This window comes from Terrapene carolina, unplaced genomic scaffold (assembly GCF_002925995.2).
Source record: "Terrapene carolina triunguis isolate 2854851 unplaced genomic scaffold, T_m_triunguis-2.0 Scaffold93, whole genome shotgun sequence".
Lineage (NCBI taxonomy): Eukaryota > Metazoa > Chordata > Testudines > Emydidae > Terrapene > Terrapene triunguis.
This window is the reverse complement of record NW_020664444.1, coordinates 16,414,827-16,433,493: the sequence shown is the minus strand read 5'-3', so window position 1 is coordinate 16,433,493 and position 18,667 is coordinate 16,414,827. Positions and strand designations below refer to the sequence as shown.

At 42.3% G+C, this 18,667-nt stretch overlaps 1 protein-coding gene across 6 annotated transcripts in view; it reads left to right on the top strand.

The window, feature by feature from the left end:
- The first annotated feature begins 519 nt into the window (after positions 1 to 519).
- Positions 520 to 18,667, top strand: part of LOC112109976 (acyl-coenzyme A synthetase ACSM3, mitochondrial-like) — a 23,135-nt gene continuing 4,987 nt past the window's right edge. The window contains exons 1-11 of one of the 6 annotated variants that reach the window (XM_024204734.2): positions 520 to 630; positions 3,354 to 3,625; positions 5,494 to 5,704; positions 7,971 to 8,178; positions 9,575 to 9,718; positions 10,606 to 10,762; positions 13,076 to 13,155; positions 14,590 to 14,713; positions 15,536 to 15,616; positions 16,743 to 16,844; positions 18,145 to 18,272. In XM_024204734.2, coding sequence (XP_024060502.1) covers positions 3,404 to 3,625; positions 5,494 to 5,704; positions 7,971 to 8,178; positions 9,575 to 9,718; positions 10,606 to 10,762; positions 13,076 to 13,155; positions 14,590 to 14,713; positions 15,536 to 15,616; positions 16,743 to 16,844; positions 18,145 to 18,272 — 1,457 coding nt within the window. In that variant the 5' untranslated portion in view covers positions 520 to 630; positions 3,354 to 3,403. Of the gene's footprint in view, positions 703 to 3,349; positions 3,626 to 5,493; positions 5,705 to 7,970; positions 8,179 to 9,574; positions 9,719 to 10,605; positions 10,763 to 13,075; positions 13,156 to 14,589; positions 14,714 to 15,535; positions 15,617 to 16,742; positions 16,845 to 18,144; positions 18,273 to 18,667 lie in introns of those variants that run through there. The other 5 variants (XM_024204733.2, XM_024204735.2, XM_024204737.2 and 2 more) reach the window with 5 other exon arrangements.

Here is an 18,667-nt window from a genome sequence, read left to right as displayed (position 1 = left end):
ATGCTAAAATGCATAATAGCGGCGACATCGGTTTCTTTCCGTCAGGGCCGGCTCCAGGGTTTTTGCCGCCCCAAGCGGCGCAAAAAAAAAAAAAGCCGGGATCGGGATCTGCGGCGGCAATTCGGCGGGAGGTCCTTGGCTCCGAGCGGGAGTGAGGGACCGTCCGCCGAATTGCCGCCGAATAGTTGGACCTGCCGCCCCTGTCCGGAGTGGCCACCCCAAGCACCTGCTTGGCAAGCTGGTGCCTGGAGCCGGCCCTGCTTTCCGTGTATCCTGCAACCACAGAATCAGACGATCCAAATATTTCCGATGAGTGTTTCTTCAAATTCCCTGCTGGCCCCAGAGCCACCGCTTGGGGGCTGAGGGTTGATCGTCCAGCAGCAGCAGCAGGAGGAGTTTACAAACACTGTATACTTCCTGGGGCTGGAGCGAGAGGCTGTGAGTGCTCCAAGCAGATCAGAGAGGGTGTGCCTTGGCTCTTAGCCCTGCTTTATCAGTGCACAGCCGGAGTCCCTCCGGAGTTGTTGAGTGGGAGGGAACAGGATATCCTACACTTTCCACCTCGCTTCGGAGTTGTGCAGAAAAACATCAGCTTCTTTCCTGTGTGTGCAGGATTTGGCAGCCCTTCGTGTGAGTCTGGAGCATTCGTGCCACGTTAAGTGTTAGCAGCGCGCTGTTATCTGTGTGTCTCTGAGGGACATGGTGCGTAGCAGGGACCCCAAACAAGGGGCACTAGGCACAGTAACACAGTAGGACACTGTGTGGGATGTTGTGGGAGTCATTACTTTAGCACAATCAATGTGGTCTATTACATTAAATCTAGTTAAGGGCTGATATGGTCTAGTTAAGGTTTCTGATGGAGATCAGCTAGGACAACTCTGAGAGGCTCCTCCAACTGTGCGAGGCAGTGGGGCATTTGGGTCTGAAACAACAGGTGTCTCTTATAATGAGGATGATTGAAAGAGGTGCAGATCAGGTTTGGTTCTGGGGATGGCAAAGGGGGACTGAACCCCTAGGGAGCTGCCAGGGATAATTTTGGTGTAGTGCCAGTATTAGTTTTCCTCTCATCTGTGTTTCTCTGCCTTGTTCATGTCGGTCCTTTTTCTCTTGCTTTCCCACTCTTTTACATAGGTGAGTCTCTCCTGTGTCTCTTTGTAGCTCATGTGCAGATTGAACGGCACAGATCAGTTTTGTCCCAAACCGCCTCCTTTTCCTTAGTTGGTGCTTGTTTATTCAGTACAAACATCATTGAACAAACTTGGCATTGCATACTGTGTTTAACCGTTGGGTAAATATTTATCCAAGTAGAAGCTTCCAACGTTTCCAGATTTATTGCTAGGTTTTGCTCTTTGGATATTGGCGAGTCCTTCACTTTGGATCGATTATCAGGAAGTTTTTAAAACTTCTCCCTCTTGTGAGGATGAATTTTGCTGCATGTGTTTCAAGGTGATGTTTAAAATCTCGTTGCTTGACATCTCTGCTGGCCTCATTGAGGAGTTGTGTCCATCAGAAGCATGGCCAAAGGATATTATGCTGCGCCTGGCAAACGGGACAATGCTGCTCCTTGCACAATACAGTCAAGTTACTAAACATATTGCTGTACCAGGTAATGTTCTGGCTAGGCATTAACTCACACAAGACTGTTGGTGCACTCAGCAGAACAATGTGTTCCCTGCTATTTTTCAATCTCTTACATTCTGGCTTTGCATTGTCTATTGTTTATTCAGATTACACTCAACCAAAAGGCACGGTTAATGTGACTGGACTGTAAAGTATGTTCATGTATTTGCAAGAGCATAACAATAGCAGTGCCTCTCAATTATACATTGCAATTGAAATATTAGCAGCTGGAGTATGTTTTTTTAAATGTGAATATTAATACCCATGAATGGTGCGACATTGACAGCTCTGGAGACTAGCGTTTCAGTGCTCAAGGGATGCAGAATCAGGTCCTCAACTGCAAATTCACCAGTGAGTATAAATGACTCCTAGACAGTTTTGTATCCAAGGTTTAAACACGTGGTTGTTTCCGATTTTTCATGCTGATATTTTCCTTCTGTCTCTGTATACTGGTCTTTATTGGTCTCTGTGTGATGGTGCCTCCTGGGTCCAGGATTTACAAGGCACTGCTGTAGCAATCCCAAGGGTGGAGCATGACTATCTCCAGGCTGTCCAGCAGACATAAATGCATTAGAAAGTGCATCCTCTGTGGCTAGCCCCCTCTCCCCATTCTAATTCCTTCCTTCTACCCGGTGGTAGAATCGTTTTCATGTGCACGTTGAATCCCCTAATCTATTGCTAGGCATTTTTATTGTGGTTTTCAATTCGAAAGCAGAACCAGAGTCTTCTCTTATCACCACGTTTCATTCCAAGTGCAGGGCTTCAAATATATAGACACATAGCACAGTCTAGGGGCAGAGAGAAAGAATGACCACAGGTGACAGATGGTAGTAACGTTGCTTACTGCAATACTGGAAGGTGCACTTAGCTACTACAGTGATGAGGGCAGGATATGAACCCGTTTAGAATTGATTTGTTACTTAGTTCTGCTTTCCATGAATAGCTACTTCAGCTTGTGAAATACTAAAAAGAACAATCATTATAGTAAGTATGCATTGATCTTTTTGAGTCATTCCACCTCTAGACACAGGCTGGGGACTGAACACTGATCACATTTACCCTGGAAAGAAGATAGTATTCCAAAATCTTCCCCACTCTGCCTGATTTTGTGCTCACTTACATGAGTTTTCCAACAGTGCAGTTACTCATGTACCCTGGTGTGAAATGAAACAGTCCCTCTGTTGCTAAAACCTCTTACAAGTGCCATCTTTGCTTGAGGTGCCGCTGCCTATACATCTGGGGTTTTGCCATGACCATATATTCTTCTTGACTCTGAAATACCTATGAATACATGGTTCATTGAGGGGCTACAGGGGTTGTTTTATACAGGTGGCAATGGTTTAATCCCTGCTTTGGTGACTAATGCAGAATGCTAGTTTATGAGTCTTCTCCCGCTAAACACTGACACACTTTTTAAGCAAAACCAGTGAGGTAGGGGGTGGCAGTTATCAGGGACAGCTGGAGCCTGTGATAGGTGCTCTTCAGCCCTACTTGTTTTCTGGTTGGAGTGAAGCAGAACAATTGCAGTAAGAGACCCTCATAGCACAACCAGCTTATACATTTGTAACAATATTTTAACAGTTCAAAGTGAGGGGCACATGCTAATCCAGGGTTTTTTTTTATTAAGAAAGTGCATTATAATGTTCAATTATTTCATAGTTGACCTATAAGGACATTTTAATTCTATTTTGAAACCACATGGCAATTGTTTATTTTGTGTGTCTTTCAGATAGATGGTCCACAAAGACTCTCCTGAATACAGAATAACCTGAAAGGACCCATTATGGCTTGTGCTGTCGTGCAGTTTTTACTGAAAACCCAAAGCTTTAGGTTCCGGTGGACTCCCTTGACCGCATCCTTCCGATTCTGTAAAAAAGGCTACAGGGTATTGGCCCCTCAGAATTTTTTAAACTATGAATCCTTAAAACAACAGTACAAACCAGAGGTGCCAGAGTACTTCAATTTTGCAACCGATGTGCTGGACAAATGGACTGAAATGGAAAAGGTAACATTCCTTTAACTTCCTTATGCTAAGATTTTCGTGTTAGGTATCAGAGGAAAAACACAGTTGGCAGAAGCAAGTGATATTACTTCCTGGCTACAGATTGGTAACCCTCTCAGTTCAGAGAGGCAATGCCGTTGGAGTATAGGACTAACAGCCAGGAATTCCCAAGTTATAGATGCTCCACTGCTTTTGAGCCCACTCTTATAGCTCTTGCTTACTTGAATAGCCTCCCTGAGTGCAATGAGACTGTGAGCATGAGTAACAGAGGAAAGAGGGTCTTGTGATTGAGACGCTGCCCTGAGACTCAGAAGATCTGAGCTCTGCCACTGTCTTCCTGTGTGAGTTTGAGTAAATCACAGAGGGCTTGTCGACACTTACAGCGCTGCACCAGGGCAGCTGCACCGCGGTAGCACTTAGTGAAGATGCTACCTACACCGATGGGATTGCTTCTTCTGTTGGCGTAGGCACTCCACCTCCCTGAGAGGCGGTAGCTATGTCGACGGGAGAAGACCTCCTGTCAACATAGTGCTGTCCACATCATGGGATAGGTCGGTATAAATGCATCGCTCAGGAATCCACACCCCTGAGCGACATAGTTATACTAATATAAGTTGGTAGTGTAGACCAAGCCCTAACCTCTCTGTGCCTCAATTCCCTTCTGCAAATTTCACTTGCTACCCTTCATCTGTCGTATCTACTTAGAATGTAAACTCTTCAAGTCAGGAATTATCTCTGTGTGTATGTACAAAACCTAGCACAGAAGGACCTCAGTCTGGATTGGGGACATGACTATAATATAAATACTAGTAATAGGTAGAAGAGATGCCGGATTAGACCCATAGACAAATCACAAATTCTCTGTGTCTCAGTCTTTCTGTCGGAAAAATGGGGGTGATAAAATTTATGGGGGTGAATCATCACTATTGCATAATATGAGGTTATCATTCTTGGGAAGTAAAGACAACTTTTCACAGGATGCAAGCAAAATTTTTCAAGAATCAACATCTGAAGAAAAGGTCTGTGGCCAAGGAAGGAGGCGCAGGATTTCTCCTTAAAATGCACAAATAAAAATCTACTCACCTTGTACCAATGCCTGACAATTACACATTATATTACTTTAAATGGAACTTTGTTCTTAGTATGTACAGATCTCTGCCACACCAGTGAAGATCTCAGCTAGCATGCTAGGCATTACCTATACTCTTTTCATAAATAACACTTGGTCCCTCGATAGCAAGTTTTAGCCAAGGATTTCAATGCACCTTACAAGCATCAGTTAATTTATCCACACAACACCGCAACACACACAGTAACCTCTGCTGACACATGGAGAATCAGACTCAGAGAGGTTTAGATCTGCATTTTCAAAAGGAGTTTATGATTTTGGGTGTTTAGATTTTTGGACCTTTGGTCTAATTTAAAGAAGTGCTGAGCACCCCCCACTGCAGTTGAAGTCAGTATGAGCTGCGGGTATTCCACCCGTCTGAAACCCAGGCTGTAGGTATCTATCTGGGTACAACCCCCCAAACATTGAGGCATCCAAAATTACAGGCCACTTTGGAAAATATAGGCATGGCCAGAGCCAAAGTGACCCTCAGTTTTCTGCGCTAGCCATTGTGCAGCATTTTCTCATTAGCTAATGTGTTAGCTTCAGGAAAGGAACTTGACATCTATAGACTATTCTAAATCTGGGGTGAAATCCCAGCTCCATTGAAGTCAATGGCAAAACTCTACAGATTTCAGTGGGGTGAGGATTTCTGCCTTTGTGTATAAGAAATGAACATTCCTCTGTCTTGGAAAGTTGGACTTGAGGGACGGTTACATGCATATCAAGCTAAGCACTTACAACATGCTGTGTCGTTCATTAGGAAGGAAAGAGGCCTACAAGGCTAGCCCTGTGGTGGGTAAACGATAAAGGCGATGAGGTGAGGTGGAGCTTTGAGGAGCTTGGATTCCGCTCCAGAAAAGTGGCCAATGTCCTCTCTGAGGTATGTGGTCTGCAGAAGGGAGACAGAGTTATGCTGATTCTACCCCGGATACCAGAATGGTGGCTAGTAAATGTGGCGTGTATGCGAACAGGTTAGTAAAAATAATAGGAGTTATGAATGAAATCATCAATAATCAGTAATTAATGAGGTCAAAACTACAAACACATCCATGATGAGAAACACCAATGTTGTACGGCTAAAAAATGCTTGTAACATCAAGATCTGTCTTCATTTGTACTATTGGATTTTCAGGCATACTTTACTTCTCCCATTAACAAAAACCTACTATCCTATGTGCCTGTATCACTGTCCTCCTCCACTCCTCATGACAAACTGCAAATGTACCCATCATCGGCTCGCAAGAGCAATAACACACATTTATATTTGTTTGTCTGGCCAAGTTTTTGCCACAGGATTTGTTAAATATTTAGGCTTTTCTAAGTCTGAATATTTAATAAAACCCAAAGTATCTCAGTACCACATGGACATTAATAACTTATCCTCACAACACCCCTGTGAGGCAGAAGAGTATTATCCATATTTTACAGATGGGGAAGTGAGACACAGAGAGTTTAATTATTTCAGCGGGAGGCATGGGTGCTCAGAAAATCAGGCCCTAAGTGACTTGCCTAAGGTCACAGAGGAAATCTGTGCTAGAACTGAGGCCTTGTCTACACTACAGGGGAAATTCAATTTAAGTTACGCAATTTGAGTTATGTGAATAGTGTAACTTCATCTGCAGTTGATTTAGCAGGTCTTCACTAGACCCGCTAAATCAACCGCCGATGCATCGATTGCCACTCGTTGATCCCCCGGTAAGTGTAGACAAGCCCGTCGGCTCTCCTGAGTCCAAGCCCAGACCATTATCCACAAGTCCGTCCTCCCTCTCTAGTATAACCAATCATATATCTAATAATCTGTATATATATATATATATATATATATGCATATAGACACAGGCTGCTGGTAGAATAGGGTCTTTTATATAGGGCTTTTCTCTATGTTGCTAATTGGCTCCCATAGTAAAACATATGAGATATATGATGAAGAGTAGGAATGGAAGGAAGATACTGTTTGAAGGAAGAAGGTGAAGCTATCAAAATCCTAAGAGACATTAACCCATCGACTCTTATTAATAAATATTCAACCCATCCAGGGGTGAAAGTAACTTAAAGGACTTACCGGTACTCTGGAGTCCTGAGCAGGGGGCATGGCCTCAACCAGAAGAGACGTGGCCTCAACCAGAAGAGGCGGGGCCTTTAAATTCCCGGGGCCCTTTAAATCAAGATTTAAAGGCTCCGGGGCTCCGGCTGCAGCTGAGTCTTTAAATCATCCCCGGAGCTCCCAGATGCAGAGGCGGCTGGCAGCCCCGGGGCTCAGGGGTGATTTAAAGGGCCCGGGGCTCCTGCCACTACCACAGGGTAGCTCCGGGCCCTTTAAATCACCATGGGAACCCTGCCGCCACTACCCCAGGGCTCCGGCAGCGGGGCTCGGGCGGTGCTTTAAAGGGCCCAGGGTTCCCCGCAGGGGCTGGAGCCCCTGGCCCTTTAAATCACCGCCTGAGCCGTGGCGCCGCTATCCCGGGGCTCCAGCAATGAGGCTCGGGCGGTGCTTTAAAGGGCCTGGGACTCCGCCGCTGCGGGGAGCCCCAGGCCCTTTAAAGCGCTGCCCGAGTCCTGCTGCCAGAGCTCTGGGGTAGCAGTGGCAGGGCTCGGGCGGTGATTTGAAGGGCCTGGGCTCCCCGCAGCGGCAGAGCCCCTAGCCCTTTAGGGTGCCGCCCGAGCCCCACTGCGCCGCCAAGGCTCCTGCGGTGATTTAAAGGGCCCAGGGCTCCCCGCAGCGGCCGGAGCCCCGGGCCCTTTAAATCACCGCTGTAGCCCTGCCACCGCTACCCCAGGGCTCTGGCAGCGGGGCTCAGGAGGCAATTTAAAGGGCCCAGAGCTCCAGCCGCTGCGGGGAGCCCCGGGCCCTTTAAATCACCAGCCGGTCTGGTCCGGCACTGCGTACTGGCTCTTGCCGGTATGCCGTACCGGGCCGTACCAGCTTACTTTCACCTCTGAACCCATCATTCTTACAAGTATATCACTTCCATATGAGGGAAATCTTTCTATTACTAGTTTCTCTTATCCCACTACGCTAAAGACATTTTGTGTGATAGTACTTGCTAATTTATATTGATCCTAATTTATAATTCAGTCTGTGAAAAAGCAATATATGTACAAACACAGAACCAAATCCTATTCACAGACATAACTTCTGAAGCTAGTGGATCTATTAGTAAGAGTGAGGTGGGAAGAATTTAGTTAATAGATTTGTACAATCCTATTATTAAATTTTAAAGCTGGCTCCTCCTTTAGGAACTATCCTTATTCCTGGGACAACACAGTTGACAGCAAAAGATATTCTCCATAGAGTACAAACATCAAAGGCAAAGTGTATTATCACTGATGATGTTTTGGCACCAGCTGTAGATTGCATTGTGTCCGAATGCCAGTCTTTGAAATTCAAGCTAATTGTGTCAGAGGACCAGAGGGAAGGATGGCTGAACTTTAAAGACCTATTTACGTGAGTAGCTGCCACTGTCAAAGTGCTGCAGTAACATGAAAGAAAAGCCTGGTGGCTGGTTTGTTAATGTTGAATACGGTGAAATATTTTCATCTCTTTAGAAGGAGGAGAAATGAACATTGGAAAAAAATACCTATGAGCATGTAATTCTATTGACTGTTAGAAACCTAAAATAGGCCAGTGCCCGTTTTGTTTGTATTTAGTGTGTACGAACTAGTATTTAACCACAAAATACATGTTCAGGCAGCATTTCCCCAGGGGTGGAGCACCCCCCATGGAGGATGCAAGGGACTAGTTGGGGGTTGTTGGCAAAGAACATTGGCAATGCTAGTTTTCCCCATGCTGCCCTGCTAACATAGTGGGGCTAAAATGGGGGCACAATTGGTTTTATTTTCCTAAAAGCAGGAGCACCGCCAGCTTTTTTGCCGCCCTAGGCGGTGGAAGGTCCCGCCCCCGAAATACTGCCGACTGGGGCAGCCGAAGATCCGGCCGCCGCGGTCGCTGCCCCCCAAATGTTAGTGCCCTAGGCAACCGCCTAGGTCGCCTAATGGGTTGCGCTGGCCCTGCCTAAAAGGGTGGGGATCAGTTATTAAAGGCTTGGGACATGCTGTATTCAGATAATAACATTGATTCCATGGTCCCAGTTCACAAAGGTGTGAACATACTGATCAAAGGCTCACACTCAGTTCTTCATAATTAGGCTAACGCTTTCCCTGGTATAACTCACTGCCCCAGTTCAGCTGTGCTTACTGGTGTTGTGGGTGGGTGGAGCCAAGGTACTCTCCCAATTATTTCCTTGGCATATGGCCAGGCTTACTACTGGGTGTGTGATCCCCAGCTTGAGGACACATAATGGCGCTAGCTTTCATCAAGCTAGAGTGCTAAAAATAGAACGCAGCCACTGAGGCACAAGCGGTGAGATGGGCTAGCTATCCCAAATAAGTGCCCATCAGAAACCTTAGACACATACTCAGGGGCAGGGCAGCTAGCCTAAAATTCTATTTTTAATGCACAGAGCTAGGAATCACACCCCTAATTCCAAATGTAGACATCCCTTTTAGTTGATTACTATCACAAGATTTTCTTTTAATGTAAAATTTTAAATGCAGATGGTGAGAGAAAGAAAAAAAAGGGGAAAATTGAAATGTAAAGTTTGCAGTTTTTTAAGCCAGATCTCATGCCATCTGACCTGTTAATAGGCAGCCAAGTTCTGCGCATTATCCTTGATATGTAGTCACACTTCTCTAAAGATAAATCTGGGAAAAAGCTACTCCCTTCAGTGCAGATAAGCACCGTCTCTTGTAACTCTGCAAGAGTTGTTTTATTTGAACATCATCTGGGATCCATAACTTATATTTTTTTACTTACTTTATTCACCATCTTGTATTTTTTAAAGAAACGCTAATGCTGATCATAGCTGTGTGACCACGAAGAATCAAGATCCAATGACCATCTTTTTTACCAGTGGAACAACAGGGTCTCCAAAAATGACTGAACATTCCCACAGTAGTTATGGCATTGGACTAACTGTAAATGGAAGGTATGGATCATAACTGCTTTAAACCACATGGGTATTTCTTCAAAACGGTCACACGGCAGAAGTGAAGGAAGCATAGCACTTCACTAATATCTCTGTTTCAATAGCTTAGAAAATATCAAAGTTCCATTTAATTCATGACAAGATTATTGTTCCAGGAGACAAGAATTAATTTGAGTAATTCCACTAGCCAGTTATGGTTACCTTGAATCAGAGCACTGGTATGTAGTTGCTTTTCTTATCTTAAAAAAAAAATCCAACACTATCTATTAAGAAGGGAACCAACCTCTCCTACTGGATCTTCAAAGAAGATCTGGTGATTTTTAAACCATCTGCAAGGCCTTTATAAAGAGAGAAAGTTTGTGGTTTTATAAGGTTTATAAAGGCATGGGTTTATCACAGCATATGAGAAATGCATTGAACATCTCCCACAAAAACAAAATAACTTTATGAAAGCTCAGACTTGCAAATGGGATATTTTACCTGGGGAAAATAACATTGATACTGTAGTATATTCCACTATGACTGGCAAGTAATCATAGATAAGAGAACACCAAATAAAAGTAAAGTAAAATGAGAAACTCTTACCCCCTGAAAAACAAACTGAACAAAATCCCCTACAAATTCACAAATATGCATTCAAGATGCTCTGTTTTGAGACATCATAAGCCTTTGTACTGGTACAATATTTTAATGAAAAAATGCAAAGCTAATCTATAATAATGACACAGTGGCCAAGTTTGGTGGCTTACTCTTGTTTGGGGTTTCAGCTGTTCGCTAATCTCAATTAAGACAAGATAGTGACTGTTTGTCCCAGTAATATTTTTGCTGTTATCATTTTTATATTTATTCTGTTTAAAAAAAATTGTTCACAGATTTTTCTTTACCAGGTACTGGCTGGATTTAACCTCCTCCGACATACTCTGGAATACATCAGACACAGGCTGGGCAAAGTCAGCTTGGAGTAGCATTTTTGCACCATGGATTCAGGGGGCATGTGTGTTTGTACATAGCATGCCACGTTTTGACCCAACCACTGTCCTAGATGTAAGTTACAAGAACAATGGCATTTTCCTAACAGCATGGTTTTCCTCCCTTGCTGCTCTTGCCCAGATGTTCACCTCTCCCACTGCACAGCAGACAACATGCTCCTTGGCTGCAGCTCTTCACTGAAGAGGTCACCAATCACATTTTAGAAGTGATATATATTTATATAGGTCCTGATTCAACAAATTGCTTAAGCACCCGTTTACCTTCAATTAGGTGCTTGAATCACATTGGCATCAAAGGTAAGCATGTGCGTAAGTGCTTTGCTGAGCAGACCTTATAGTTAGGGCTTCTGATTTGAGGTTTTCACCAATAAACAGATAAAACACCCCCAATTTAAAAATAAAAGAAAGAACAAGATATCAGTGTTTATCCAGTAAACACCAGAAAAACCCTGGAAATGCTTACTTGTAACTAAGCGCTTATCTATTTGGAGCAGTCATGTGACAATGGGGATGTGATTTCTAAAGCACGCCAACATATTGTGCAAACACCTGTCAGGGATGGTCTAGATAATACTTAGTCCTGCCTTGAGTGCAGGAGACTGGACTAGATGACCTCTCGAGGTCCCTTCCAATTCTATGATTCTATGATTAATTGGTCTGTATAGACCCTGCTGGTGCACACTACAGGTTACTTAGTGCATGTTAATGTAGTGCCGTTTGAAACAGTACTATGTTAAAGTGCATTAGGGAACATTACAAAGAGATTACTCATTAAGGTCTATACCGCTATACTGAGCAGAGCCCATGACATTATTTTTATTTTTTATCATTTTTTGTTTTATTTTGGGGGGGATTTTCTTTTCTTTTGTTTGATTATGGGAGGCCTGGGAGGGGTGGGGGGCTGGGTCCTCCCTCTGGGATGGGAGGTCCAGGCGGTGTCAGATCTTTCCCCCAGGGGGTCAGAGGCTGTGAGGGGTGTTGCAGAGAGAACTCACCCTGTACTCACCCTGCAGTAGGAGCCTCTCTCCCACAGGCCTGGGTCCAGCTCCCTGCTCTGTGCATTGCAAGCTGGTGCACAGAGGGTTACAGCGCCACTCAGGTTTGGCTCAGACACCCCTTTGTCATGACAGGGAGACTGCCAGCCAAATTTGAGAGAGGGGTGCTGCAATCCAACATGCCAGGTCACAATGCCACTTACTCAAATTTGGCCTGTCTCCCCCACGTCATGTTGGAAGGGCAAATGGGCCAAACCTGAGTGGTGCTGTGACCCTGTGCTCCAGGTTGCAATGCTCAAAGCAGGGAGCTAGGCCCAGCCCCATGGACAGAAGTCGCAGGAGTAAGTACAGTATGCTGTTTTTAAAAATTTTGTTATTTTACATTTGAAAAAATATGGGGCTCTAACACTGAGTAATGTACATAACATACATTACTCATTACAATATATACAAAGAGAAAGCCCCAAGACCCCTGATTTTTGAATATCTACAGAAAACTCAAAAATTGCTAAAAATAAACCCTGAAAAATGAAATAAATAATCCCCCAAAACAAAACCCTAGTTACAGTGCATGATTCTGCAAACATTTACTGTTCGTCATAAAGTGAAGCTTACACACACAAGCATTTGCAGGACTGGAACCATAGTTTGTAAAGCACTTTAGGATCCTCTGCAGTTTTATTATTACACAGTGAACAACAGTAGTGGATACATGAGCATCTTGTATGGCATTTCAATCATGAACTGTAAATATTTCAACACTGAAGAGTGGAGATGATACAAGACTGAGTTTTTTAACCTTATAAATTGGCATTGGTATTATATTTTATAATATCCTTCACATACAACTTTGGATGCTATGAGAAACAGCCAAGCATCATTCACTTCATGTGGGATATTCCACATCCCTACTACTATGGTCTCCTTACTGAAGCTACACTTATAAGGTAGTGTCCTTAACATTGCATATCCTTTTGTTAATCTGGTTGCTGGAAAACACTAGCTAGTGTCAGAATATTTGGGGAATGTTTTACAGATGATACTTTTGGTTCCAATTGTTTTCTGAGTAATAAGAGCTGTAACTGTAAGGAAATGCTTTGAGAATGCAAACCCTTCTGTGACAAGACGCTTGGAATGTGATGCTAACTATAAAAGCTATTTAAAGATGAAAATACAGCAAGTGTTGAAGTCATAAATACTTTTTCAAGGCTAGTCAACATAATGTTCATGTGTTTCATAAATTGGTTGGAGCTATTACATTCATAAATACATAAATATCTTACATTTAGGTTTCCTTGGGAGTAAAATAACTGTGGGAAGCATTGTTATTTTTGGTTGCAACATTTAGACAGTTTTTATTTTAAATTCTTTAGACTCTGTCCAGATTTCCCATCACAACCTTCTGTTCTGCTCCAACTGCTTATCGACTGCTTGTGCAGCATAATCTGACCAGGTAAACAATGACCAAAATATTTTATCATATTAGATCATCATATTTTACCAAAACAGTAGCCAAATTCTGCTTTTAGTTTGGTTAAGTTACTCAAGGTTTACAATGGTACAACAGAAATTTTGCTGTGTATTTCTCGATGTCTTGAATTTTATGTATTAGAAATAAAGTCAGAGTACCATAATATGAGACATGGGGATAATATAACTCCCACAAATTTAGCAAGTTACAGTGAAATGGAGTAAGACTTTGAAAAGCAGTTTAGCAGCACTGACAGTACTTTGAGTTTTAGTATTGGAAATATACTTTTATAATCAGATCTTAAGCTTTGTTTTATAGTCCGAGTTTACAGGAAGACCACTTTGATAGGGCAATCAAAATATTTCCCCCCATTACTGGTGTTCCTGGATTACAATAACTACAAGGGTATGTTTGTATCAAATTGGTTTGACTGAAATGTACAAGGATTGGTGATTATGACAATGCTACTATGGCATGAAGAAGCTTTTGATAAAATCATTAGGGCTCAATGCCAATACTCTTCTGTATTTTAAGATCCTATTGAAAGCTTAGAGTAAGAGACTATTTTACCTTTAACATCTTGTAAAATATGGAACTTGCAGTTTTACGTGCATTCTTTCACAATGTGCCAAATTTATCTTCAGTTTAACTTCATGCAATTACATTAAAATGAACTGGGCTCAATAAATATTTTGTGTGTATTCTGTAGGAAGGAGACATGATAAAGGGATACAATAGCGAATGGACAAAGAAGGTAGATCAGCCAATTCTAGTCACTCTTTCTAGAAATACAAGATCAAGAAGCCATTTCATGAAATTGGAAGGCAGCAAATTGAGATTCTGATCATGTTGGTGATTCCACACAGGTGCTGCACCGACATGGAGCCCTACTGACTTCAGAAGAGCTGTGTGTGGGTACAGGGGTCTGCGTACACAGAGCTCCAGTGAAGTCAGTGTGGCTCTGCATAGGCACAGGAGTCTGCTCATGTGGAGTCACTTGCAGGACTGGACCATTAAAACTAACAACATGCAGTGAACAATTAGCCTGTGGAACTCATTGCCACAAGGTATCATTGAGGCCAAGCGATGAAAAAAAGACTTTATATTGCTATGGATATGAGAGGCTCCACAGCTACAGTAGTGAGGATTTAAAACACACACACAAACAAAAAACAAGAGTTCTGGAAGGATATAAACCCTCATGCTTCAGGGCATAAGCCATCTCAGCAACTCGTGTCATTTAAGATCTGATTATCCACCCCCCCTCAGTTCCTCTACAGAATCAACTCCTTTTGACACATTTCTACTAAAAGAAGAGACACAAAGAATCTAATCTGCCTTTTATATGTATTTCCTTACTGTGGCAGTTTTAACCCCTTTAAAACTCTGGTAATCCTTTTTCTCTTTCATACAAAGCTATAAATTCAAGAGCCTGCAGCACTGTGTGAGTGCAGGGGAGCCAATCAACCCGGAAGTGATGGAGCAGTGGAAAAGGCAAACCGGGCTGGATATCTATGAAGGTTATGGCCAGACAGAAACGGTACAGTCAGATGTTTTAAAAAACACAGAAGTAAATTCCATTCAGACTGCTAAGAAAATACGTTTGAAAAAATAATATACAGTCATGTCATCTTTCAGAGGGAAAAATCAATTGTAATATTAAATGATGATGGAAAAATCTAGTTTTAATAAGTCACCCAGAAAATTAAGGCCTTTATCAGAAGCCCAGTTAAGTCAGTGGAAGAACTCCCACTCCAGTGGGCTTTGGATTGGGACTTAATACTTCTGTGTTTTTTAAAGCATATTCCTCTTTATCACAGGTGAAATTCTGCCTTTGTTAAAGATTTACATTCACAACTCACATTCACTTCAATTGGAGCTATAAGCACAATTCTGAGGGCAGAATTTGGTCCCTAGAAGTTTACTCAGGGTACGTCTTCACTCAAGGGGGGGTCGATTTAAGATACGCAAATTCAGCTACGCGAATAGCGTAGCTGAATTCGACGTATCGCAGCCGACTTACCCCGCTGTGAGGACAGCGGCAAAATCGACCTCCGCGGCTCCCAGTCGACGGCGCTTACTCCCACCTTCGCTGGTGGAGTAAGAGCGTCAATTCGGGGATCGATTGTCGCGTCCCATAAATCGATCCCCGAGAGGTCGATTTCTACCCGCCGATTTAGGCGGGTAGTGTAGACCTAGCCTCAGTGAATGTATGATTATAATGAAGCATTCATTGTTGTTTCTCAGAGAGGTTGCTATATACTGTAACTTTATTTGCCAGACTAGTTGAGTATATTAAATATAAATTAAAAACTGAATACATGAGATTGCAGAGTTTACTTTTAAAAACCTTTTGGTGTAGGTGCTGGTTTGCGGAACTTTCAAGGGAATGAAAATTAAACCAGGTTCAATGGGAATGCCATCTCCAGCATATGACGTTAAGGTATTGTGCAGCAGATCTGTAAGCCCTAGGGACCTTTTTCTCCAAGCAAGAAGGTACTGATTTCTCCTCAGGGAGGCTCAAGCAAGTTTAGGGTAGACAAAGAGAGGATTTCCCCCCCGCTGAATCATTTTCACTTTAGCTCTCCAGAAAGTCAGATTCCTCTTATGTTATACAAATTTTCATTAGATAGTTTGTGAAATTTCTTGCTGGGTCCCAGGTAGAGATAAGCCAATCAGTAGGGGAAACAAAAAACAAAAACAAGCCCAAGCTGCATTCAATAGTTACACCATAGGGAAGGATGATATGACAATGAATGAGAAACTCTCTAGAAAAATGCATATGATGATACATTGAACTATATATATATATATATATGTTATCTGAGTGATTGCACTACATCCCTACACCAGTGGTTCTCAACTAGGGGTATGCACCCCTGGAGGAACGCAGAGGTCTTCTAGTGGATACATCAACTCATCTAGATATTTGCCTAGTTTTACAACAGGCTACATAAAGGCACTAGCAAGGTCAGTACAAACTAAAGTTTCATACAATGACTTGCTTATACTGCTGTATATACTACACACTGAAATGTAAGTACAATATTTATATTCCAGTTGATTTATTTTATAGTTATATGGTAGAAATGAGAAAGTAAGGAATTTTTCAGTAAACAAAAGAAAAATCAGACTCCTGAAAGGGGACTACACCAGTAGTCTGGAAAGGTTGAGAGTCACTGCCCTACACCAGTCTCAGTGGAAGAGTTAGTTAGAGGATATTGGAAATCAGTATTGTCTACTCCTGACTTGCTAATGCAGGCAAATCTTTGGGCAACTTTTTGCACTTCAATTTTCCCGACCGCTCAATTGCTATATACCTTTTTGCTCAGTTGGGTGTTGCTAAGCTTGATTAATGTTTGTATAGTGCTTTGGAATCTTCAGGTGAAAATTTATTCTTCTGTTTCATTTAGGAGGGGAAGCTTCTCTTGCTGGTTACAGTCACTTCTATTATTGACTTTTTAAACTCAGTATTTCCAAATAAATATGCAGGTTTTATTAGTTTAATGAAAATTATGGCTTAAATTAAACGCCAAGATAACACCACTGTGTATTTTGTTGGGGTTTAGATTATAGATGAACACGGCAATGCTCTGCCTCCTGGAGAAGAAGGAAGTATAGCCATCAAAGCAAAACCTACGAGACCTTTTTGTCTTTTCACTCAATATATAGTAAGGAACTTCACAAATTTAAATTTCACACTTGTTAAATTCCTTATTTTTATATATGTGTAAAACACACAAAAATTATAAAATTCATTTATTATTCAGCCACTGAAACTAAACATTATTATTTGTATTGTGGTAACACCTAGAGATTCCATCCCCATTATGCACGGTGCTGTACTAACACATAACAGAACGATGATCCCCACCTCAAGGAGTTTACAATCTAAGTGTCTGCAAAGTCTCTTTAGCACAGACTATACCCCACAAGTTTACAAAGCTAGATACAACTAAATGGATAAATAATAGCAAAAGATGGAAACTAAGATGAATTGGCAAGGGAGATTTGTTTTCAGACCAGATTTTCACTAACGTGAAAAGTTACAGAAAGGCTGTTACAGATGGCAGGTGCTGCAAAGGTGAAGGCTGTCACACTAACAGAGCCCGCTCTCTAGAAAAAGTGAATATGATACATTACATGGTTGAAAGGATAGTAATACTAGATAAGAAGCAATGTACATGTACTTCCTCTTTACTACTATTGCAGACTAAATTAAAGCTAACAAGACTTTAATTTAGTCTTTTCATTTATTAAAACCAACTGTGACCATGCCATCCCAACAGTGCAATGAGAGAGGGACAGGAAATATCAATGTTTAAATTACCCCCTCTAGCCAATCCAGGAGTCAGTTTAGTTAGCTTTAGAGGGAGCTACATACATCCCCTTTCTTAGCTAGGATTGGTCAACCTAAAACACATCTTTTTTTGACAACTAGGGGGTGGAGGGAAAGGGAGGAGCAGAGACAAAAAGGAAAATAAGAGCTGGGAAATCTTCCCCCAAATAAACTTAATACTACATAACAGACATCTCAGCCCATAATCCTCAAAGGTTCCTAATGTGGTGGGCCAAGATGCATATTTTGGGTAGTTCATTGTGATTAAAAACACAAGTCTAAAACCTAGTCAAAGACATAACCCACAACAATTATATATTAACTCCACATCTGTTGAGTTTTGCTCTGTTTATGTCATACATTATAGGCTTTGTATTCAATCCACAATTATGAATATGAACAATGTTTGAAAAATGTTTTCCATTCATGTTGTTCATATCTGCTGGTATTTTAATACGTATCACTATGATATGGACTACTCAGCAAGGCTGAATTTTTGCATGCTAAATTATGTTGTAATATAAATTAAATGCTGGAATAAAATGAGATCAGTTTCTTGCATATATTAGAGTATAATTTCTTTTATTTGCAGAAAGGTTAATGTTTGTCAAATATAATTTAATGTTTACTAGGATGATCCAGAGAGAACTGACTCAACATTACAAGGGAATTTCTATATCACTGGGGACAGGGGGATTGTAGATGAAGATGGATACTTCTGGTTTGTTGGAAGAGATGATGATGTCATCAATTCTGCTGGGTAAGAATTTGTGTGTGCATTCATTACAATGTTAGGACTCAAATAATGCAGATGATGCCAACACACAGTTGTTTTATATGCAAACTTCACCAACTAATAAATGTATATGTAAAAGGTTCGCGCCGGGGCTCGACCCTCCGGGGCAGGAGGGGAGCCACACCGACTCCCTGTCCACGAAACAAATAGCCGGTTAGCTCAGGTTCAGGCCCTTCGGTGCAGGGCTGAGTAATCCACAGACAGTTCCGTAGCCCAGGCCCTCTGGTGCAGGGGGGGGCTGGGGAAGTCAGCAGTTCAGCAGCCCAGGCCCTCGGATGCAGGGGGGGGCTGGGGCAATAAACAGTTCAACAACCCAGGCCCTCTGGTGCAGGGGGGCCGGGGCAATAAACAGTTCAACA